The sequence below is a fragment of the Mustelus asterias genome, unplaced genomic scaffold, assembly GCF_964213995.1.
Source record: "Mustelus asterias unplaced genomic scaffold, sMusAst1.hap1.1 HAP1_SCAFFOLD_113, whole genome shotgun sequence".
Taxonomy (NCBI): domain Eukaryota; kingdom Metazoa; phylum Chordata; class Chondrichthyes; order Carcharhiniformes; family Triakidae; genus Mustelus; species Mustelus asterias.
This window is the reverse complement of record NW_027590154.1, coordinates 462,425-486,284: the sequence shown is the minus strand read 5'-3', so window position 1 is coordinate 486,284 and position 23,860 is coordinate 462,425. Positions and strand designations below refer to the sequence as shown.

Below are 23,860 nucleotides of genomic sequence, written 5' to 3'. Positions count from 1 at the left end.
ACTGGGTGGTACAGTGGCACAGTGGTTAGCACTGCTGCCTCACAGCGCCAGGGATTTGGATTCGATTCCCGGCTTGGGTCACTGTGTGGAGTTTCCCCATGTCTGTGGATTTCCTCCGGGTGCTCCGGTTTCCTCCCACAGTCCAAAAGATGTACTGGTTAGGGTGCATTGGCCAAGCTGAATTCTCCCTCAGTGTAGCCGAACAGGTGCCGGAGTGTGGTGACTGGGGGATTTTCACAGAAACTTCATTACAGTGTGAATGTAAACCGACTTGTGACTCATAAATAAACTTTACTACTGGCCTCAGTACCCGAGACCTGGCAGGATGGCAAGAATGGCCCGGGGCTCCAGTGAGGTGTACTGGAGGGGCCGGAGTGGGCAAGAGGTGACACTGGGAGGAGCAGCAGCTGGGAGGCCTACAGCGACCTCTGGTGGACAGGAGGGGAAACAGCAGCAGTGCAGTCTGCGCAAAAGCTTCCCCAGTTCAGCTGATCAGAGAGACTGGGAAACTCTTCAAATGTAAACTTCAACTTCTCACATTCACCCCCATTCATCCCTCTCTCCCTCCATCCACCTCACTCTCCCTCCCTTCTCCATCCCTCCCTCTCACCATCCATCCCTTTCTCCCTCCTCCCATCCCTGTAAGTTTCAGGGCAATCCTCCATATTTTAAAAGGACTCAGGAGAAACCTGACAGTTTAAAAGTGATGTGGAGATGCCGGCGTTGGACTGGGGTGAACACAGTAAGAAGTCTCACAACACCAGGTTCAAGTCCAACAGGTTTATTTGGTAGCAAATACCATAAGCTGCTCCTTCGTCAGATGGAGTGGAAATGTGCTCTCAAACAGTGCACAGAGACACAAAATCAAGTTACAGAATACTGATTAGAATGCGAATCCCTACAACCAGCCAGGTCTTACAGGTACAGACAATGTGGGTGGAGGGAGCATTAAACACAGGTTAAAGAGATGTGTATTGTCTCCAGACAGAACAGCTAGTGAGATTCTGCAAGTCGAGGGGGCAAGCTGTGGGGGTTACTGATAATGTGACATAAATCCAACATCCCGGTTTAGGCCGTCCTCATGTGTGCGGAACTTGGCTATCAGTTTCTGCTCACCGACTCTGCGCTGTCGTGTGTCGTCAAGGCTGAGAACGCTTACCTGAAGATCCAAGACTGAATGCCTGTGACGGCTGAAGTGCTCCCCAACAGGAAGAGAACAGTCTTGCCTGGTGATTGTCGAGCGGTGTTCATTCATCCGTTGTCGTAGCAGTTTAAAAGTGGCCAACTCTGGCTGTTGGCTGATAAAAACCTCCCAGAAGGTTCGGCAGGACAAACATAACCTGTCGGTGGACTGTGCTAAGAGAAAAAAAGGTGTGAGCCCCCTGAATATGCAAGTGGCCAAAAAGGCAGACACACCAGTGATCGAATCATCAGAAGGACAAAGGACAGTAAACAGACCAGCAGGGAGTCCATGGCCACAGAAATCGGCCCATCCACAGAAGACATTGAAATAACGACCCACGGGGGGGTCAAGGCAGTTCCAGCCTTTTGTGTGTGGACTTGACTAAATTAAACTGAAACTGCCGGTGATTGAAAGCCCCATTGTCCTTGAAAATCACCTATTGGGACAGGGAAGGTGTTTTTGTTAAATTGAGCTCAGAGTCAAACAAGCAGAACCGAGCTCTCTTCCAGAATCGCAAGCAGGGACACAGACAAGCAGGACCAAGCTCTCTTCCAGAATCGCAAGCAGGGACACAGACAAGCAGAACCAAGCTCTCTTCCAGAATCGCAAGCAGTGACACAGACAAGCAGGACCAAGCTCTCTTCCAGAATCGCAAGCAGTGACACAGACAAGCAGGACCAAGCTCTCTTCCAGAATCGCAAGCAGTGACACAGACAAGCAGGACCAAGCTCTCTTCCAGAATCACAAGCAGGGACACAGACAAGCAGGACCAAGCTCTCTTCCAGAATCGCAAGCAGGGACACAGACAAGCAGTACCAAGCTCTCTTCCAGAATCGCAAGCAGTGACACAGACAAGCAGGACCAAGCTCTCTTCCAGAATCGCAAGCAGTGACACAGACAAGCAGAACCAAGCTCTCTTCCAGAATCGCAAGCAGGGACACAGACAAGCAGAACCAAGCTCTCTTCCAGAATCGCAAGCAGGGACACAGACAAGCAGGACCAAGCTCTCTTCCAGAATCGCAAGCAGTGACACAGACAAGCAGGACCAAGCTCTCTTCCAGAATCGCAAGCAGGGACACAGACAAGCAGAACCAAGCTCTCTTCCAGAATCACAAGCAGGGACACAGACAAGCAGGACCAAGCTCTCTTCCAGAATCGCAAGCAGTGACACAGACAAGCAGGACCGAGCTCTCTTCCAGAATCGCAAGCAGGGACACAGACAAGCAGGACCAAGCTCTCTTCCAGAATCACAAGCTGAGAAGCAGACCAGCAGGACCAAGCTCTCTTCAGTTTCGACCCTGCACTAAGACATTTGAGCCGACCACAAAGGAACCCCTTTTAGAATTGTGAGTATCCCAGCCAACCTTGCGAAGCTCCTGAGGATCGGATAGAGGTTGAGGCAAGGGGAGGGGTGGTGTATTGTAATTTTAAACTTCAGTAATACGTTGTACCCATTAGCATTTCTCCCATAGTGTAGTATAAAGTATAAGTTTTATTCATGTGTGGTGGGGTATTGAAGAGGTTGATTTTATTGTTAAATAAATCACTGTAAGTTTTGAAACTCATTTGGAGTTTGTCTTGCCTCTTGTTCTCTCATCAGTGCACTCTGACGAGGTCACAGTTTCAATATCCCTTACCATAAATCCGGAGTCTGGAACCGAGGGTGATCTGAGCGATTCGAACCCACTCACAAGGGAGACTGCTGGTCAGGAGATAAAGAACAGAGTCTCTCTGTTCTCTCTCTTGGAGACCTACTCGAGTGGAGTGGGTGCAGGGTGGCCATTGTCCCACTGACAAGGGAGAGTACCACTCAGGCCTTGGTGGCGGTTTTGGGATGGCTGTGTGATATAAGTATCAGGTTACCGATCAGGTATAAACGGTGAGCCTGGTTCAGCGCTCTCTCTCCTGCGGAGTTGCCCCAGTGCAGCATTCCCCAGCCTTTGAAATTTCAAGGCCTGTAAGAGAGAGACACTCACAACTATCGGCAGACCCTCAAACATCGGCCTGTAAGTGGAGTAACAAGGAAGATCCCGCTACATCCCTCCCTCCAATAAGAACCATTCACTGAGCACAGCAGTTTCACCCTCATTCCCACAGTCTGTATTCCAGCCTTTATCACACCCACTCTGCTCCCAGATATTTTACACCATTAGATATTACAATTCAAACTTTATAATCTCTACAATTTACTATTTGTTCAAGGAGATGAGGGCGGCATGGTGGCACAGCGGTTAGCACTACTGCCTCACAGCGCCAGGGACCTGAGTTCAATTCCTGGCTTGGGTCACTGTCTGTGCAGAGTCTGCACATTCTCCCTGTGTCTGCGTGGGTTTCCTCCGGGTGCTCCGGTTTCCTCCCACAGTCCAAAGATGTGCTGCTTAGGTTGACTGGCCATGCAAAATTGACCCCAGTGTTAGGAGGATTAGCAGGTTAAATATGTGGTGTTACGGGGATAGGGCCTGGGTGGGATTGTGGTTGGTGCAGATTCGATGGGCTGAATGGCCTTCTTCTGCACTGTAAGATTCTACGATTCTATGAGTTCACAAAATTAAAGTTAAAAGTTAAATTTATTTATTAGTCACAAGTAAGGCTTACATTAACACTGCAATGAAGTTACTGTGAAATTCCCCTAGTCGCCACACTCCAGCACCTGTTTGGGTCAATGCACCTAAATAGCGCATCTTTCAGACGGTGGGAGGAAACTGGAGCACCCGGAGGGAACCCACACAGACACGGGGAGAACGTGCAGACTCCATACAGACAGTGACCCAAGCTGGGAATTGAACCCGGGTCCCTGGCACTGTGAGGCAGCAGTGCAGACAGACAGTCAAGAAATCATCAATTCCACTCCCACCCGGAGCTGTGGGGATATATTTAGAGTAACAGTTTTAACAACACCAGGTTAAAGTCCAACAGGTTTATTTGATAGCAAATACCATTAGCTTTTGGAGCGCTGCTCCTTCGTCAGATGGAGTGGAAATCTGCTCTCAAACAGGGCACAGAGACACAAAATCAAGTTACAGAATACTGATTAGAATGCAAATCTCAACAGCCAACCAGTTCTTAAACATACAGACAATGTGAGTGGAGGGAGCATTAAGCACAGGTTAAAGAGATGTGTATTGTCTCCAGACAGGACAGCCAGCAAGTCCAGGAGGCAAGCTGTGGGGGTTACTGACAGTGTGACATAAAGCCAACATCCCGGTTTAGGCCGTCCTCATGTGTGCGGAACTTGGCTATCAGTTTCTGCTCAGCGACTCTGCGCTGTCGTGTGTCGTGAAGGCCGCCTTGGAGAATGCTTACCCAAAGATCAGAGGCTGAATGCCCATGACGCACTTCAGCGGTCACGGGCATTTGTCAAGAGAGAAAAGTGCTGACGTTTCGAGTCCAGATGACCCTTTGTCAAAGACTGACCTCTGAAGAATTGAGAGAGGGAGGTGGAGAAGAACAAAATGAAAGATCTGCAAACTGACAAAATGTTTCACGGCCCAAGACCAAAGCGAGTGGTAATTGAACAAGTAAAGACACAAAAGATGTTCTGGATGAGGTGTGAATAGCCGGTGAGCGATAGTCTGAATGTAAAGTAAAGAAAACAAGAGGGAAATGAGGTGAAAAAAGCAGCAACGAAACACAGATCACAATGGGGGCAGAGATTGTGGTGTAAAATTGTTGAGCTCAATTTTGTTCTGAAGGCTGTAAAGTGTCTCTTTCAGTTGCGAGAAATAATATTATATTTCCCAGTTCCGATGACAGGTCACATTGAGTCTGTTTCTCTCTCCACAGAGGCTGCCTGACTTGTTGAGTATTTCCAGCCAAAAGAGAAAACGCTGGAAAATCTCAGCAGGTCTGGCAGCATCTGTAAGGAGACAAAAAGAGCTGAGGTTTCGAGTCCAAGTGACCCTTTTGACAAAAGCAGCAATTTGCTGTGAACTGGGCCGGGTTGGGGGTTTGAGTGACAATCCTGGGGCGATATCAGGACAGGAACTGCCACAGATTCCCCCTTTTCCCTGGGACATTTCAGTGGAGCTGTGTTGGTGAGTGTTTGTAATCTCTGTCTCACTGTCTCGGTAATGGGGGCAATTTCCAGCGTTTTCCGTTTGATGTCAACCAGAGAATGTGTAAGAATTGTCACACCCGAAACAGATGTCTCTTACTCAGGACACCCCAGCTCGGGTCTGGTTGGGGGGGCGGGGGCGGGGGAGGAGGGGGGGGGGGGGGGGGCGGGGGGAGTTGGGGGCGGGGGGGGGGGCGGTGGGTAACGTTCACAATTTTGTGTTTATGTCTGGTGCGAATAATACTTTGGATTAAACGGATAAGTTTTTTAAACTGAGGAGAGTAACTGCATTTGGGCGCTGACTTTAAACAACACTAACAAGCCCGGGCTGCTGGAGAAACATTTTGGGATTTGTGAGCAGTCAGTTCCGGCTGGTTTGAAGTGAAATCCTGTCGGTGCTGCGGCAAATCTGAACTCAAACCAGACAAACTGGAACCGCTGGGTTAGAGATTCCGGGTGTTGGCATGTGGGAGCTGGGAGACGGGGAGATGGCGGGAAAACTCTGAGCCTGAGTTTCGAGCGGGATGTGAGCGGGATAAAGGGAAGGAATGACAGTTAATGTGGGAGTCAGGGACAATAGCAGAAGGTGGGAAGCTCTGGAAAGGAGCACGGAGGGTAAAGGCCATGAAAGAATGTTTGTTTAAATGAAGATAAAAGCAAAATACTGCGGATGCTGGAATCTGAAACAAACAGAAAATGCTGGAAAATCTCAGCAGGTCTGACAGCATCTGTGGAGAGAGAATGGAGTTACTGCTTCCAGTCTGGATGATCACAGATGCGATCAGACCTGCTGAGGTTTTCCAGCACTTTCTGTTTTTGATTAACTGAAAGTTCAGCAGGGAAAGAAGCAGCGAACTGAACACACTGAACCCAGGGGGAGGGGGTGACCCAGGATAAGCTCAGTGAGGCTCTGCAATGTCCATCAACACATCCACATTCAGACCTTAGAGAGCCAAGGGGGAGGGGAAGGAGAAACTATTTGGGGCACCGCAGGTGGTCACCCCTTCCCCCACTCTGTGGTTCCACATCCCTCCCACACCTGGGCAGGGTTGGCTCAAGGTGCAGGAAGCTGCAAGCTGAGAGGCTGAGCTGTGAACTGGGCCGGGTTGGGGGTTTGAGTGACAGTCCTGGGACTATTTCAGGACAGGAACTGCCACAGATTCCCTCTTTTTCCTGGGACGTTTCAGTGGAGCTGTGTTGGTGAGTGTTTGTAATCTCTGTCTCACTGTCTCGGTAATGGGGGTGGGTTGTAGATTGCTGTGGGTGTTAGACTAAATAACCTCTCCTCATGCTGCCAGTTCCAGTCTGCAGACTCCATTTCTCAGTCCAGTTTGCTGCTCTGTCTCTCTGTACTTTGCTGCAGTGCTCCACATTCTGAGCAACATCCAGCTCATTGTTATCACCCGAAATTTGCGGCAAACTCCCTTCACTGTGACACAGCGGTTAGCACTGCTGCCTCACTGAGTCTGGGTTCGATTCCAGCGGTGGGTGACTGTCTATGTGGAGTTTGCACAGTAAGAAGTCTCAGAACACCAGGTTAAAGTCCAATAAGTTTATTTGGAATCAAAGCAAATCACTGCGGATACTGGAATTTGGAACTATGTTCTGTGGAACATCGTTTCCTCACTTGTTCCTGTGCAGCAGTAAATCCTCATCCTGAACACTTTCCCTCTTTCCTGTCCTGCCACCAACTCCCACACTGACCAACCAGCTCATATTTCAATGGATTGTCCCGTGTTTGACTCCACTGTGCCAGGCTGCATGGTGTATGGGCGCTGTTTCACCCATAAGATGGATGTGTGCAGCACCCTCTTCCAACTGTTCTGGCTGCCAACCAGCCCGTGCCCACCCTCGCACTTCCAGCAGCACCGCACACAATACTGCTCACCTGCTCCGACAGACTCATGAAGGATGTCCTTTCACTTTCTCTGAGAGAGTTGGTCAGCCTGGCAAACCCAGTGTGAAATATCTTCACAAATCTTTTCTCCCACCTTCTATTCTGGCTGGGTTCAGTTCTCTTTTGTACAGATTGAAAATAAAATCAATTATTTTCTCTCCTGGTCACTGCAGGGAGCTGCAGCTTCTTATTGGGAGTGTTGGTGCCTCCAGCGGGTGTTTGTGAATCCTCCCCGCCCACCTCCCAGGGTTTCCTTCCTTCCCAGAGATCAGAGTCCTCATTGATTTGAGGCCAAAGTGTAACCTCTTATTTATTGTCCCCCTCCCCCATCCTCTGATGTGAACCATCCTCCAGTGGCTGAGCCAGGATGGGGCCGTTAACCTGGGCCTGTTCCCGGGGGGGAGAAGCCCCGCAGCTGCAAACCAGGGAGCTGACAATGATTCTGAAGGGTTTGCGGATCCACAAAGTGTTTCCAAATCCTCCCAGCCACCGCCTAACGCTGACTCCGCTTCTCCGGGACAAACAAGCGCCAAGGACAGCAATGAGACTGCGCATGCTCCACATCACAATGCCCGGGGCTGATTGACAGCAACTCTGAACCAATAGGAAGAGGGGGCGGGGTGGAGGACCGAGCGAGAGCGGCTGGTCCTCCAACCAATCGGAGTGAATGAGAGGCGGGGCCGGGCTGCGACTGAAGCATGCGCAGTGCAGGTAATGGCAACGGACAGACGGTTTTAACTTGGAAACGAGATCAATGCGAGGTAGAGGGCGGCGCGCGGGGAATGATAAATGTGGCGGGTGGGTGGAGAGACTTTGTAAACATGTTGTTCAAACCCAAACCCCGGAAATGAACTTCCCGGTCCCCCCCTTTGTACCAAATGGAGCGGCAGCTTGTAGTGTTAGACCCGGGCTGACTGCCGCCATTGAGGCTGCATGTGGGAGGCCGGCAGGGATTGTGATTGGAGAGTGAAGCCCTGATGTCACAATGGAATGGGTGAGTGTGACGTCACAATGGAATGGGTGAGTGTGACGTCACAATGGAATGGGTGAGGGTGTGACGTCACAATGGAATGGGTGAGGGCGTGACGTCACAACGGAATGGGTGAGGGTGTGACGTCACAATGGAATGGGTGAGGGCATGACGTCACAACGGAATGGGTGAGAGTGTGACGTCACAACGGAATTGGTGAGGGTGTGACATCACAATGGAATGGGTGAGAGTGTGACGTCACAATGGAATGGATGAGGGTTCCAGATGAGCTGAGACTGGGCTGGGGTCGGGCGATGACACTGACATGTGGCCCGGTGGCACAGTGGTTAGCGCAGCTGCCTAACAGCGCCAGGGACCCGGGTTCAATTCCAGCCTCGGGTCGCTGTCTGTGCAGAGTTTCTACATTCATAGAATCATAGAATCCCTCCAGTGCAGAAGGAAGCCATTTGGCCCATCGAGTCTGCACCGACCACAATCCCACCCAGGCCCTACCCCCACTATTTACCCGCTAATCCCTCTAACCTATGCATTTTAGGATTCCACGGGGCAATTTTTAACCTGGCCAATCAACCTAACCTGCACATCTTTGGACTGTGGGAGGAAACCGGAGCACCCGGAGGAAACCCACGCAGACACGAGGAGAACGTGCAAACTCCACACAGACAGTGACCCGAGCCGGGAATCGAACCCGGGACCCTGGAGCTGTGAAGCAGCAGTGCTAACCACTGAGCTACCGTGCCGCCCTCATTCTCCCCGTGTCTGTGTGGTTTTCCTCCGGGTGTTCCGGTTTCCTTCCACAGTCCAAAGATGTGCTGGTTAGACGGATTGGCCATGATAAATTGCCACTTAGTATCAGGGGGATTAACAGGTAAATATGTGGATAGGGCCTGGATGGGATTGTTGTCGGTGCAGGCTCGATGGGCTGAATGGCCTCCTTCTACACTGTATTTTATTATTCATTATTATTAATTACTATTAATGCTTCTATGAATGAAGGTGGTCTTGATGATGATGTGGACATGTGGCTGGAAGCTCATCTTGGGATGAACTATTTCACCCTGGTTGTGAACAGCCTGGTTCAGCCTCAGACAGTTGCCAGGAGGAGAGATAAAGTTGTTGGCGAGGGAGTGGAGTTTGTAGTGGGGACTGAACACAATGGGTTCAGTCTTCCCAGTATTTATATGAAATAAATTTCTGTTCTTTCAGTACTGGATGTCAGACAAGTCAGGATGGTGTGTGAGTTGGAGAGGAACTTGGAGCTGATGGTGTTCACAGGGTTTGGAAATTCTGTCAAAGTTCCTGTTGAGTTGTAGATGTATAAAATCTCTCTCCTCCCCTCCGCCTCTCCTACTTCTCTCTGTTTCCACTCAGAGTGTGGAGATGCCGGCGTTGGACTGGGGTAAGCACAGTAAGAAGTCTCACAACACCAGGTTAAAATCCAACAGGTTTATTTAGTTGCATAAGCCACTAGTTTTTGGAGTGCTGCTCCTTCATCAGGTGAGTGGGAGTTCTGTTCACAAACAGGGCATATAAAGACACAAACTCAATTTACAAGATAATGGTTGGAATGCGAGTCTTTACAGGTAATCAAGTCTTAAAGGTACAGACAAGGTGAGTGGAGAGACGGTTAAGCACAGGTTAAAGAGATGTGTATTGTCTCCAGCCAGGACAGTTAGTGAGATTTTGCAAGCCCAGGCAAGTCGTGGGGATTACAGGGAGTGTGACATGAACCCAAGATCCCGGTTAAGGCCGTCCTCATGTGTGATTGACAGATCCATGCTCACTGCTTCCTGCCCTGGACGCAGAGAGCTGAAAATTTCCATGCAGGCTGCCAGACAGATAAATAGAACACAGAACATCGAACAAAGAACAGTACACCACAGAACAGGCCCTTCGGCCCACGATGTTGTGCCGAGCTTTGTCGACATTACTGGAGTAAAAATGTGTGGAATACACAGACCGAATTCACTTCATTCCCTTCAGTTGCTGCAAGTCCCCAATTTCCCCCAGAATGAGAAAATAAATGGAAAGGGGGAAACATTGATTTCCTCCCAGATGTTGCCCAGAGGAGGAAGTTTCACTCTGAAGCTCTTTGGACAACTTCCGCATTGTGACGTCACGAGAGAGCCCTGCCTGAGTCAGCCAATAGGAATCACTCCGCTCCGCGGTGACGTCTCTGGGTTCCAGTGTGCAGGCCCGGGTGCCCCGCCCCCACCCATTGTTCCCCTCCCCCTACACCACATCGAGCCAAGGTTTCCAGGCAACCGGCTGATGGCTCCGGCCAGAGCGAGAAGCTGCTCGGTGAGCTCCCCCTCCCCCCCGGCCCGGGACTGCGCATGTGCGAGGGAGAGGGGAAGCTGCGCATGTGCAGGGGAGAACCCACCCTCTGATCTTCATGATCAGGTGTTGACCAATGGGAAGAGTTGGAGGACTGGAAGGACTCTGGACTTCCAGCCAATCAGAGCGCAGGCTTTGTGTGAATGAAGATTGATCTTCAGACAGACTCAAACTTCCTCCTGTCTCAAACATCTGTGAGTAAAACACTTTCTTTTCAACCCCCTTTCCATTTCTTTTCTCAAATTCTGGGGGAAATTGGGGAGTTGCAGCAACTGAAGGGAAAGGAAGTGAATCCAGGGAGGGTGCAGACTCTGGAAAGGTTGGCCCAGGTTTCTCTCTCTCTTAAACCAGAAAATGATCCATTTCTGCCCACTGTTTGCTGTTAGCCAATCTTCTATCCACGCCAATATGTTATCCCCGCAGCATGAATTTTTATTTGCTGCAATAGCCTTTCATGTGGCACCTCATCAAATGTCTTCTGGAAATCTAAGTACAGCGCATCCACCAGTTTCCCTTTATCCAATTCCCGATGGGGAATTTTATAAAATTGAACAACACATCAACTATCTCACTCTGTTAAGACCCGAGAATGAAGCCCAGCAGGACCCGAGGACAAGTCAGGGAATTCCCTGGGAATTGTGCTTTTTCAGAGTTCATCCCACACTTCTGTTTTCTGATTTCCAGCTGTTTCTGAGTTTGAACTGTATCCTCTATTGTGAACACCGAGGCAAAATACTTGTTCAATTCATCTCCCAGCTCCTTATTTTTCATTATCAATTCCTGGACTCACTTTCTATTAGACAGTTAAGAAATGAGGTGGAGCAAGTGACTGAAGTGTCAGTCAGGGAGCACTATTGGGAGCACCAATAGTTTCAAAATAGTTCTGGAAAAAAATAGGACAGATCCACAGGTCAAGGCCCTAAACTGGAGCAGGGCCACTTTTGTGGGCATTAGGCAGGATCTAGCAGATGTCGATTAGGTGAATTTGTTTGAAGGGAAAGGAATGACTGGCAAATGGGAGGTTTTAAAAGTGTGATATCAAGAATCCAGGGGCAGTATATTCCTGTTAAGATGAAGGGAAAGAATGGTAAATTTAGGGATCTCTGGCAGACAAGGGACATTGAGGCTCTGGTGAGGTAAAAGAAGGAAGTATACATTGGGTTTAGGCAATCGGGGACAAGTGAATCACTCTGACTATAAAAAGTGTAAGAAAATACTGAAGAGGGAAATCAGGAGGACAAAAAGAGGGTATGATATGGATCTGGCAGGTAAGATTAAAGAAAATTCCAAGAGGTTCTATAGCTATATTAAGAGTAAGACGGTGGCTAGAGAGAGAATAGATCCCCTTAAAAATCAGTATGGCCATCTGTGTGTGGAGCCACAGGAGATGGGTGAGATTTTTAATGAATACTTTTCCTCTGTGTTTACTGCGGAGAGCACCATGGGTGCTAAAGAAATAAGGGAAACAAGTGGTGATGTCTTGGGCACACGCATGTTACTTGGGAGGAGGTATCTGCAGCCTTTTAAAAGCAAATTACTGCGGATGCTGGAATCTGAAACCACGAGAGAAAATGCTGGAAAATCTCAGCAGTTCTAGCAGCATCTGTAAGGAGAGAAAAGAGCTGATGTTTCTTGTCTAGATGACCCTTTGTCAAAGCTCTGAAACATCAGTTCTTTTCTCTCCATACAGATGCTGCCAGACCTGCTGAGAATGGGGAGAGAGTATGTGGGATGGAGATTTACAGCTTTTGGGGAATGAGAGAGGAAAGAATGTTCCATAGAAATTGTCTGTTCTGAATTTCTATCCTGTACTGACACTGATGACTTTTGTAAACTCATTTTACAGGATATTGAAAGAGGAATCACAGGCCGAAATCTCAAACGTCACGTCTAGACGCGACAGAATCATATTCCTTGGGACCTCAATATCATCGGAATTTGAATCCAGAAGGAGAAATGATTGTCCAGTCTGTCGATTTGAAAAGATTTGAAATGTCAGTGTGAGTGAAAAAGCATCGACACACTGCCACACTTAAGTGAGAGTGTTCCAATGCACTGACTAAAGAGCTTTAACCAGTTACACAGTCTGAATAAATATCACACCATTCACAGCGGGTAGAGACTGTAATCTTGTTCTGTGTGTGGACGAAGTTTCAACTAATTGTCCACCCAAGGGAGAGGTAAGGACACCTGCACCATGGAGAAACCATGGAAATGTGTGGACTGTGGGAAAAGATACAGAGCCCCATCTCTGCTGGCAGCTCATTGGCGCAGCCACACTGGGGAGAGACCATTCATCTGCTCTCAGTGTGAGAAGGGATTCATTCAGTTATCCAGCCTGCGGACACACCAGCGAGTTCACACTGGGGAGAGGCCATTCACCTGCTCTCAGTGTGAGAAGGGATTCATTCAGTTATCCAGCCTGCAGACACACGAGCGAGTTCACACTGGGGAGAGGCCATTCACCTGCTCTCAATGTGGGAAGGGATTCACTCAGTCATCCCACCTGCAGACACACCAGCGAGTTCACACTGAGGAGAGGCCATTCACCTGCTCTCAGTGTGGGAAGGGATTCATTCAGTTATCCAGCCTGCAGAGACACCAGCGAGTTCACATTGGAGAGAGGCCGTTCACCTGCTCTCAGTGTGGGAAGGGATTCACTTGTTCATCTAACCTGCAGACACACCAGCGAGTTCACACTGGGGAGAGACCATTCACCTGCTCTCAGTGTGGGAACGGATTCACTCAGTTATCCAGCCTGCAGACACACCAGCGAATTCACACTGGGGAGAGGCCGTTCACCTGCTCCCAGTGTGGGAAGGGATTCAGAGTTTCATCCACCCTGCTGAGACACCAGCAAGTTCACGAGTGATTCCAGGGGTTGGATTCTGCTGTTATTGTTTCTGCTCTCAATTACATCCAGGACTGCATTTTGTTCATTCTCACAGTTGGTCAATGGGAAGGGTCAGAGGGTTTCTTTCTGCTGGACTGGCCGATCTCAGCCTCCAGTGGGCTAATGCTCTTTGAGTCTTGTTGCGAATACCTAGTTTCAAATTTCACAAGGATCACAGAGTGACAGGGTGTTAGGAAGTTAAGGGATAGTCACTATTTCTGTTTGAAACTCCCCCAGATGCCCATCCAATTTCCTTTGTAATTGTTTGTTGTCTCCACTTCCTCCACCAGGTCATTACCATTCACTGCTTCAAAATATTCTTCCTCACATCCGCCCCCCCTCCTCTCCGCGCCTCTGATCCAGAACCTTAAATCTGTGTCCCCCCTCGTCCTTGTCTCATCAACTAATGGGAACAGCTTTTCTTTGTCCACCTTATCTAAACCTGTCAGAAGCTTGTCCACCTCTATCAAATCTCCCCTCAACCTCCTTTGCTCCAAGGAGAACAACCCCAGCCTGACATTGACAATAAAGCACAAACTAACAGAATATGTTAATCCCTGAAATCAAATGGGATTGTTTAATTTCTGTTTTAAAGATATTGTGAATATATTGTCCTGGACAATAAAGGAATTGGAATAACTCACCTTGGGAGTGGTTGAATGGAATATATCAATCTGGTATCCACCTACAGTCTAGTGAAAGTCTGGAATGGGATGGGATAGATGGGATGAATAAGTTGATCACTTTCTCTGGGAGATATTTACAACTTTGTCCATGAACTTTGTTTGAAAGCCCGGCCCCTACATGAAATATCAGCACCATAACAGGGGGAGAAAGAAAGACAGACACTCACTTTGATCTTTTCATCAACACATCTGAGAGTTAAGAATGTGTGACATGATTTTGGGACACCGGAGTGAGTGTGCAGATGTGATTCGTTACATGTGAAAAATAACAAGTCTAAATTCATGGTGAGATGGAGTGAAGAGCGGGTCCCAAACACACACAGCTACTTGAGACACTGCAGGAGATGAAATGGTTCATGTGGCCAGGGGATTGAGACAACATTGTGACATCATCAAGGCATTGACACACACTCCAGAGAGAAACTGAGTTCAAAACAATCAGGGTCCAATTAAACACACTGCACATGGACACAAAGTGAGTGAAATTAAAATAAAATGGATAATATTATAGATTGGGACAATTAAGGACTTGGGGGAAATAACACAGAGTAAGAACTGTCCACAACTTAGATAGGGGTAAAGAGAGAGCTGGAGAATCTTTTACATCCATGCTTGATCTGTTGCTTGAAGCATCTGTCCTTATGTACAAGTAACCTAGAACTCACGGTGCTCCTTCAGTAGTAGGAAAGATCAAGTAGATGTTACCCCAGGCGGGGCCAGAACAGAACTGGAAAATAACGGATTGAAATTGAGTGAGGGGTCAGAGAGAGAGTTCTCCCCCCTCAAGGTGTGGACTGTAAGAATCCTGGGGGACCCCCTACTTTGGGTTTTCTTGCTAATGAGTGAATATTATATTAGATTCTATAACTGGCTGTGCATTGATTTTGAATTTGATTGGTACACTTCTCCTGTTTTTATTCCTGTTGTGATTACGCTCTGGGTAAGGATGGTTGGCAGGTGACAGGATGGGAAATTGTGGTTTGGATCTTCATTAACCAAATGTTTTATTGATCCGAAAGGTGTAAAAGGGGTCAAACTTCAGCAGAAATCCAGCAGAGCTGAGAACAGACGACTTGCTCTGTGGGAACAGGGAGATAAACAGCTCCCAGAGGACAGAGAATACAGGAGTGCCTTGAATCCTAGATGACACCTGGGTGTCACGACCACCATGTTTTCACTGCTTGGCATGGGAATGCTGACTCCCTGTACCAGGGACGGAGTGTGGGAAGACAATTGTTTGAGAGTTTGACATGGCTTGGGCAGGTACAGATGGTTCAATGACAGGTTTTGTAATTGGTCTGTTCACGTGTTAGCTGAGCAATGATTGGGTTAAATCAGTCTCCATAGACTTTGTGATGTAAAAAAGTATAAGAAGGGATTCCCGAGCACAGAGATTTGTCGAGGTTTTACATATTGCATTGACTGGTGCCATGGCATCTGGGGCAGAGCAGGGAGTATTTCCGTGGAGATGCTGCTTCTACCCAGAGTGTAATGGTAATGCTGCTGCACTTTGATACGACTGCTCAGACATTAGCCTGTGTCGGCTCTTATTGATACTGAATAAAATCTAACCACTGTCACCAATAAGGGTTATCACTGGCAATCATTTCAGAGTTTGGGAAAAGGGGAGAAAGGGTTAATTGACTCCCTGAACCCCATTTTCTAACATCGCTGAGTCAAAAATAAAATCCCATCTCCCCCTCTGGTTCCTTTGCCAATTACCTTAGAGGGACTCACTTTCTGTTAAAGAGCCTGCCAACCCCTCTCACCCACTTTCTCTAAAGTGCATCAATCTCATCAGGAAATGTCCAGAAAAATCAAATATTTTTACTGATAAAAGTCTATTAATGAAACAGAACATGGTTAAAACAAACAGAAAATGACTTGAGGATCAAAGACAACCAGAGTAAAGGGATGTTCACAATGTTCTGGACACAAATGGTTTCTCTTCAGCTCCTCTGTACCCTGTTCCCGCGACTCCCCGCTTTGGACACAGGGACACTGAACCCCGGGGGTCACATCACCATCAGCCCTGGTCACCTCCTCCGGTGCCCTGATTGGTTGGAGGCCCATTTCCCAGTCAGTTCTCCAGCACCTTCCTGTCTCTCTATTAGTGCAACGCCCAGGGCAGTTTCCCAACTGGGGCGCAGGCCCCGTTATTTGCAGCTAAATTCAGCCCTCAGCTCCATCGCCTGACTGTCATTGACATGAGCAACAGAGAGACAGAAAGGTGCCCCAGGCTCAAATGGGAAGTCAAAACTTGTGGGTCCAAATCAACACTTCAACATTTGTCAGTCAAATCCATGTTATTTACACTGGGAGTTTTTATGATGAGATTAATTGAAGTGTTCGGCGAGTCAGCAAGCTCGAGAAGCACTGATTCCAGATTGTTCAATACTTCTGCCTTGAATCACAAAAGCTTCTCACTTTATCCCCTTCCTGAACTGAATTCCATCATCCTGAACAGCTGTGGGTGTTGCCTCTCTGTGTAAACTCCTGCCCCTTTTTATAAGGCTCTCTCATTCCTTATTGTGGGTCAATTCTTTAATGGTTGAGGATCGCTCTGTGATGTAGTGAGTGTTTATCCGGTCAATCAATGTTTCTGATGTCAGTCGGAACGTCCATCGTTACTTTTCACCTGTTTCTTACTCTGTGTTTTATAAAAATTAAGTTTTAAATTTTTTACAGAATGGTCAGCTTTAAGGTTTCTGTAGTTCGTGATGAGGTCATCCAAAGGTCAAAGCCTTTCTCTTTTCTCCTTCCTGTTTAACTGAGGGTCTGTGGAATATTCCATTCAGGGGGAGGTGGTGGGAATGTCGCTGGCCGAGTAATGCAGAGACCCAGCAAAGGATCTGGGGACAGGCAGCTGGTGGGATTTGAATCCAGTGAATCAATCTGGAATTATATAAAGTTAGTCTCAGAAACGGTGACCATGAAACTATCATTCATTGTTGTAAAAACCCGTCCGGTTCACCCTCTTCATGCTCCCTATCAGGGAGGGAAATCTGCCATCCTTACCCGGTCTGGCCTACATGTGAATCCAGACCCACACAGCGATGTGGGTGACTCTTAACTCCCCCTCTGAAATGGCTGAGCAAGTCACTCCGTTCAGGGGCAATTAGGAGCTGAGCAACGTGTGCTGGGGCTTTGCCAGCAGTGTCCACATCCCAGGAAAGAATAAAGAATATTCCACGGAAAGTGATGGGTGATTTGAAATGAATTGAAAGGTCAGGAGGTGCTCGTATCGTCCAGAGCTGCTTTTCAATGGATCCTCCTGTTTAAAATAAAAACACATCAGTGTGCGCCTTTCCCAGACACACTGACCTTGGAATATCACAATGCTGTTTTTAAACATTCCGATGTTAAAGAATCAGTCATTTAGAATTGTGAAACAGACAGAAATTGAATGTTCCTTTTTTCCTGGGATCCTCCTGTGCCTGGCACCGGTGTCCTGAACAAGGTGATTAACATTCTCTGGGTTAAAGGTTTCTCCTGGTTCTTGCTGTCTGTTGTGTCCTTTGTCACGGTCGGTACCAGGACATTTCTATTGAAAGGTTGTTAAGAAATTCCAGTGAATTCCAGCCCCTTGTGTAACGTTCCATTTGGTGTGCGTCAGATTCAGAGATGTCCACGTGTGTGTGAAAAGGGTTCTGGGTAAGGGTTTTAACCCTTCTTTCCCCGTTAGTAACAATGAGCCCTGTATTCAATTCTAAAGTATAAAGTCCTCATTAGATATCAATTCTACCTGTTATCTACATTTCACCAACCAGTCTATATTTTCATCACAGGACTGCAGTGGGAGCACCGTCAACATCTTACTGACTTGATCGATTTTATCGGGGAGGTGACGAAGGTGATCGATGAGGGTAGAGCAGTGGATGTTGTGAACATGGATTTTAGTAAGGCTTTCGACAAGGTCCCTCATGGTCGGCTCATCCAGAAGATTAAGATGCATGGGATTCACGGTGACTTGGCCGCTTGGATTCAGAATTGACTTGCCCATAGAAGTCAGAGAATAGCGGTGGAGGGTGTTTTTCTGGCTAGAGGTCCATGACTAGTGGTGTTCTGCAGGGATCCGTACTGGGACCTGCGCTATTTGTGATATATATCAATGACTTGAATGAAAACGTGGATGGGTGGGTTAGCAAGCTGGCAGACGACACAAAGCTCGATGGAGTTGTAGATAGTGTAGAAGGCTGTCAAAGGATACAGTGGGATGTAGATCAGCTGCAGATATGAGCAGAGAAATGACAGATGGATTTTAATCCGGGCAAGTGTGAGGTGCTGCACTTTGGGAGATCAAATATTAAGGATAAGTATACAGTTAATGTACAGAGGGATCTTGGGGTTCAAGTCCAGAGCTCCCTGAAATTAGCCACACAAATATTTAGTCACTAAAGAAGGCATATGGCATGCTTGCCTTTATTGAGTACAAGAGTCAGCATGCCATGTTGCAGCTTTATAAAAGTTTGTTTGGGCCGTGCTTAGAATATTGCGTTCAATTCTGGTCGCCACATTACAGAAAGGATGCAGAGGTTTTGATGAGGGTGCAGAAGAGGTTTCCCAGGATGCTGCCTGGACTGGAGGGTGTGAGCGACTGACAAACGAGGGTTGTTTTCTCGAGAGCGGTGGAGGGTGAGGGGAGACCTGATAGCAGTCTATAAAATGAGAGACATAGAATCTTTTCCCCCAGAGTTGATATGTCTAATACCAGGGGGCATGCACTTAAGGTGAGACGGGGAAAGTTCAAAGGAGATGTGAGAGGTAGGTTGTTTTACACAGAGAGTGGTAGGTGTCTGGAACACGCTGCCAGGGATGGTGGTGGAGGCAGATACGATAGGGGCGTTTAAGGGGGTTTTAAATAAGCACATGAATATGCAAGGAATAGAGGAATATGGACCAAGGGCAGGCAGAAAGGAATAGTTTAATTTGGCATCATGTTTGACACAACATGGTGAGCTGAAGGGTCTGTTCCTGTGCTGTACTGTTCTACGTTCTATTTGTGATCTCCATTTAGAAAAAGGAAATAGAGGCACTGGAGAAGGGGCAAGAAAGATTCACAAGAATAATCCCAGAACTGTAATCACTTGTGAACTCACTGGTGTTTCACCAAGTTTGCTGACTGAGTGAATCCCTTCCCAGTCAGAGCAGGTGACCAGCCTCTGCCTGGTGTGAACTCACTGGTGGGACACGAGTCCCCGAGAGCTTTTGAAGCCACGCCCACATTTAAAGAGTCTCTCCTGGGTGTGATGATGTTGTGTCTGGGCAGGCTGGATAACTGAGTAAATCCTTTCGCACACACCGAGCAGGTGAATGGTTTCTCCCCGGTGTGAACTCACTGGTGTTTCAGCAGTGTTGGTGATATTCTAAACCTCCTTGAACAGTGAGAGCAGCTGAACGTCCTCTCCCCGGTGTGAATGTGCTCGGGGATCATCAGTTCCTGAGAGCTTCTGAAGCCGGCCTCTCAGGCACAGCATTTAAAGGGTCTCTCCTTGGAGTGAGTGGCTTTGTGTCTCAGCAGGATGGATGAAGTAGTGAATCCCTTCCCACACACAGAGCAGGTGAATGGTCTCTCCCCAGTGTGAACTCGCTGATGTTCCCTCAGGCTGGATGACCTTTTAAACCTCTTTGAGCAGTGAGAGCAGCTGAACGGTCTCTCCTCAGTGTGAATGCGCTGGTGGGACACCAGATCCTGAGAGCTTTTGAATCCGCTCCCACAGTCAGAGCATTTAAACGGTCTCTCATTAGTGTGAGTGACTTTGTGTCTGCGCAGGTGGGATGAAGTAGTGAATCCCTTCCCACACACCGAGCAGGTGAATGGTCTCTCCCCGGTGTGAACTCGATGGTGTTTCAGCAGGCTGTATGATGTTCTAAACCTCTTTGTGCAGTGAGAGCAGCTGAACGGTCTCTCCTCAGTGTGAATGCGCTGGTGGGACATCAGATCCTGAGAGCTTTTGAATCCATTCCCACAGTCAGAGCATTTAAATGGTCTCTCATTGGAGTGAGTGGCTTTGTGTTTCTGCAGGCTGGATGACTGACTGAATCCCTTCCCACACACAGAGCAGGGGAACGGCCTCTCCGCGGTGTGAACTCGCTGGTGTCTCCGCAGTTCGGATGAAGTTCTAAATCTCTTTGTGCAGTGAGAGCAGCTGAACGGTCTGTCCTCAGTGTGAATGCGCTGGTGGGACATCAGTCCATGAGAGCTTTTGAATCCGCTCCCACAGTCAGAGCATTTAAAGGGTCTCTCATTGCTGTGAGTGAGATTGTGTCTGCACAGGTTTGATGAATGAGTGAATCCCTTCCCACACACCGAGCAGGTGAACAGTCTCTCCCCGGTGTGAACTCGTTGGTGCTCCCGCAGGTGGGATGATGTTCTAAATCTCTTTGTGCAGTGAGAGCAGCTGAACGGTCTCTCCTCGGTGTGAATGCGCTGGTGGATCATCAGTTCCCGAGAGCTTTTGAAACCACTCCCACAGTCAGAGCATTTAAAGGGTCTCTCATTGGTGTGAGAGAGATTGTGTTTCTGCAGGCTGGATAACTGAGTGAATCCCTTCCCACACACAGAGCAGGTGAATGGCCTCTCCCGAGTGTGAACTCGTTGGTGTCTCTGCAGATTAGGTAAGTCAGTGAATCCCTTCCCACACACAGAGCAGGTGAATGGTCTCTCCCCAGTGTGACTGTGTTGATGAATTTCCAGCTCAGATGGGAACCTGAATCCCTTCCCACATTTCCACGGTTTCTCCATGGTGCGGGTGTCCTTGTGACTCTCCAGGTTAAACAATCAGTTAAATCTCACACAGAACACGGGTACAGTCTCTCCCCACTGTGAATGCTGCGATGTATTTTCAGGCTGTGTAACTGGTTAAAGCTCTTTCCACACTCAGTGCACTGGAACACTCTCACTCGGGTGTGTGTATCTCAGTGCATTTCTAGTCACAGCGATGTTTACAATCTTTTGAAGCCAAGAGGCCAAACAAACATTTCTCCTGCTCGATTCAAAGGCCGATGATTTCAGATCCCAAGAAATCGAGTCACTCTGTCAGATCTCGATGTGATGTTGGAGATTTCTGTCTGATTTCTCCTCGTCTAATATCCTGTAAGTCAATTTAGAAAAAACATCGCAATTCAGAATACGATCGAAATTCAAATCTACATTTCTAGTTTCTATGGAGCATTCATTAAAGACACAGTCATGGAGCATTAAACCTGCCCAGCAGGGCCTCCCGTATCAGCACACAGGCAGCTGCTTTGTGAGACTGCCAGCAGTACAGACAAGTCAGAGATAAGGGTGTCCTCAGAAGTGGGATTCATTGTGAAAGCTCAGGGACGGTTGATAAGATGCAGCAATTCTATGATTCTAATGAACATTCTTTCCCCTCTCATTCCCCAAAAGCTGTGAATCTCCATCCCACACACTCTCCCTCCATTCTCACTCTGCTGCATCTAATATTCACCCTCCCAATTCTCCTGAAGGTGCTGATTGAGGCTGATTGACAGATCCATGCTCACTGCTTCCTGTCCAGCACAGAAATCAGAACAAATAGGAGCTGCAGTCAGCATTCGGCCCATCGAGTCTGCTCAACCATTCATTGAGATTATTGGTTGATCTACCTCTGCATTATTTTCCCCACACTGTCCCCCATATCCATCGATATCTTCAATATCTAGAAACCTATCAATCCCTCTCTTGAAAATTCTTGATGACTGAGGCTCTATCGTCCTCTGGGGTAGAGAATCCAAAACATCACCACATCCTTCAGTGATGAAATCCTTCCTCATCTGAGCTTTCTCTCCATTTTCCAGCCCGTTCCCAATAATTATTGACTCCCTTGTCATTCACAAACTGTCCAACTCATCCTTGAATATATTCAATCCCTCCACTGGTCCCTATGGAAGAGAAATCTAGATACTAACAATTCTCTGAGGGAAGAGATTGTTGGAAATATATAATATAGCTGCAGTCCAAAATTACACAGCCAGATATAATAAGTGTATTTTATTACAGAGCTATAAATAATATATCTAATCTGTCCCATATAACAACAGGGGAGCTGAAAGCCTCGTGGTATTATCACTAGACTATTAATCCAGAAACTTAGCTAATGGGGACCCAGGTTCGAATCCCGCCACAACAAATGGTGGAATTTGAATTTAAAAACAAAATCTAGAATTAAGAATCTACTGATGACCATGAAACCATTGTCGATTGACCAAAAAACCCATCTGGTTCATTAATGTGCTTTAGGGAAGGAAATCTGCCGTCCTTACCTAGTCTGGCCTACATGTGACTCCAGAGCCACAGCAATGTGGTTGACTCTCAACCAGCTTCTGAAATGGCCGAGCGAGCCACTCAGTTCAAGGGGAATTAGGGATGGGCAATAAATGCTGGCCCAGCCGGCAATGCCCGTGTCCCAAGGATGAATAAAAAAACATCAGACACGTCTCTGTCCGATATTAGTTTACTGTCCCCTTTAATATATTTCAGAAATTAGATGGGCACATGAAGGAAATAAAGTTGCAGGGGAACGGGAATATAGAAAGGGAATGGAACTGACTGGATTGTTCTACAGAGAGTCAGCATGGACTCGAGTTACTGAATGGACTCCTTCTGCGCTGTAATGACTCGATGAATGAAAATATATAACATTGCTTCAGTGCTACATTACAAAACGAGAAATAATAATAAACGTACTTTGTTACAGAACCATAAATAATATATCAAATCTACAATATAACAACACTAGGCATATCTCTGTCCTATATTAATTTATTGTTCTTTTAAATGTCAGCCTTCTCCTGGGGAAACCAGCCCTTTAATTGTGAACACTAGGAAAGGGACCTTTTAGCCAGACAAATCAATGTGTCAAGCTGAGGGAGCAAATGTCTTTAAGAGAGAGAGAGAGAGACCTGGGCCAACCTTTCCAGAGTATGCAGCCTCCCTGGATTCACTTCCTTTTCCTTCAGTTGCTGCAAGTCCCCAATTTCCCCCAGAATGAGAAAAGAATGGAAAGGGGGAGAAAAGAAAGTATTTTACTCACAGATGTTGGAGAGACAGGAGGAAGTTTGAGTCTGTCTGAAGCTCAATCTTCATTGAGAGAGAGCAGCAGCAGCAACTTTGCTGGGCAGGAATGAGCAGCTGAACAAGCTCATTGTCCACTTCCGCATTCAGACAATGGGGGCGCTCTGATTGGCTGGAGGACCAGTGAACTTCCGGTCCTCCAACTTTCCATTGGCCAACACCTCAGCCTGCAGGTCAAAAGGTTGGTTCCCCCGAACACGCGCATCTTCCCCTCTCCCTTGGACATGCGCAGTCACCGCGCGGCTTCTCGCTCTGGCCGGAACCGCCAGCTGGTTGCCTGGAAACCGTGGCTGGAAGAGGTGCAGGGGGAGGGGGAATATAGGGTGGGGGCGGGGCTCCCGTGTCCGGGCGCCCGGGCCTGCTCAATGCGGAAGTTGTCCAATGAGCTTCAGATTGAAACTTACAATTATAACAGGACATGTGGCTGTTTGTCGCTGCCTCGCCCACGATCAGCACCAACACTGCCTTCCTGAACTGCTATCATGCCTGAGGTGTAGGTACACCACAGTGCTGTTAGGGAGGGATTTCCAGCTACACATTCCACACTTCCTCGGGACTGTGGGTGGATACCAGATTGATACATTTCATTCAACTGCACCCAAGCTGAGTTATTCAAATCCCTTTATTGTACAGGACAATATATTCATGATTTCTTTAAAACAGAAATTCAACATTCCCATTTGATTTCAGGTATTAACATATTCTGTGAGTTTGTTCTTTATTGTCAATGTCAGGCTGGG

General features: G+C 47.7%; 2 protein-coding genes and 1 pseudogene across 3 annotated transcripts in view; 1 reads left to right on the top strand and 2 right to left on the bottom strand.

The window, feature by feature from the left end:
* LOC144484511 (uncharacterized) overlaps positions 1-18,028 on the top strand; it is a 31,638-nt pseudogene extending 13,610 nt beyond the window's left edge. The window contains exon 2 of the transcript XR_013496090.1: positions 12,891-18,028. The product of XR_013496090.1 is annotated as an uncharacterized LOC144484511 (transcript). The remainder of the gene's footprint in view (positions 1-12,890) is intronic.
* LOC144484497 (uncharacterized) overlaps positions 1-23,860 on the bottom strand; it is a 47,445-nt gene that overhangs the window by 21,804 nt on the left and 1,781 nt on the right. The gene's annotated exons all lie outside the window — the stretch shown is intronic.
* LOC144484510 (uncharacterized) lies at positions 18,413-23,136 on the bottom strand. Its single transcript, XM_078203030.1, has 2 exons — positions 23,080-23,136; positions 18,413-21,135 (listed from the first exon to the last, which is right to left on the bottom strand). Exon 2 carries the CDS (start codon positions 20,784-20,786, stop codon positions 19,506-19,508), a length of 1,281 nt encoding a protein of 426 aa, XP_078059156.1. The 5' UTR covers positions 20,787-21,135; positions 23,080-23,136; the 3' UTR covers positions 18,413-19,505.

Bases quoted from the DNA above. Each gene is read 5' to 3' on its own strand.
- LOC144484510 (XM_078203030.1), bottom strand. From the start codon at position 20,786: ATGGAGAAACCGTGGAAATGTGGGAAGGGATTCAGGTTCCCATCTGAG.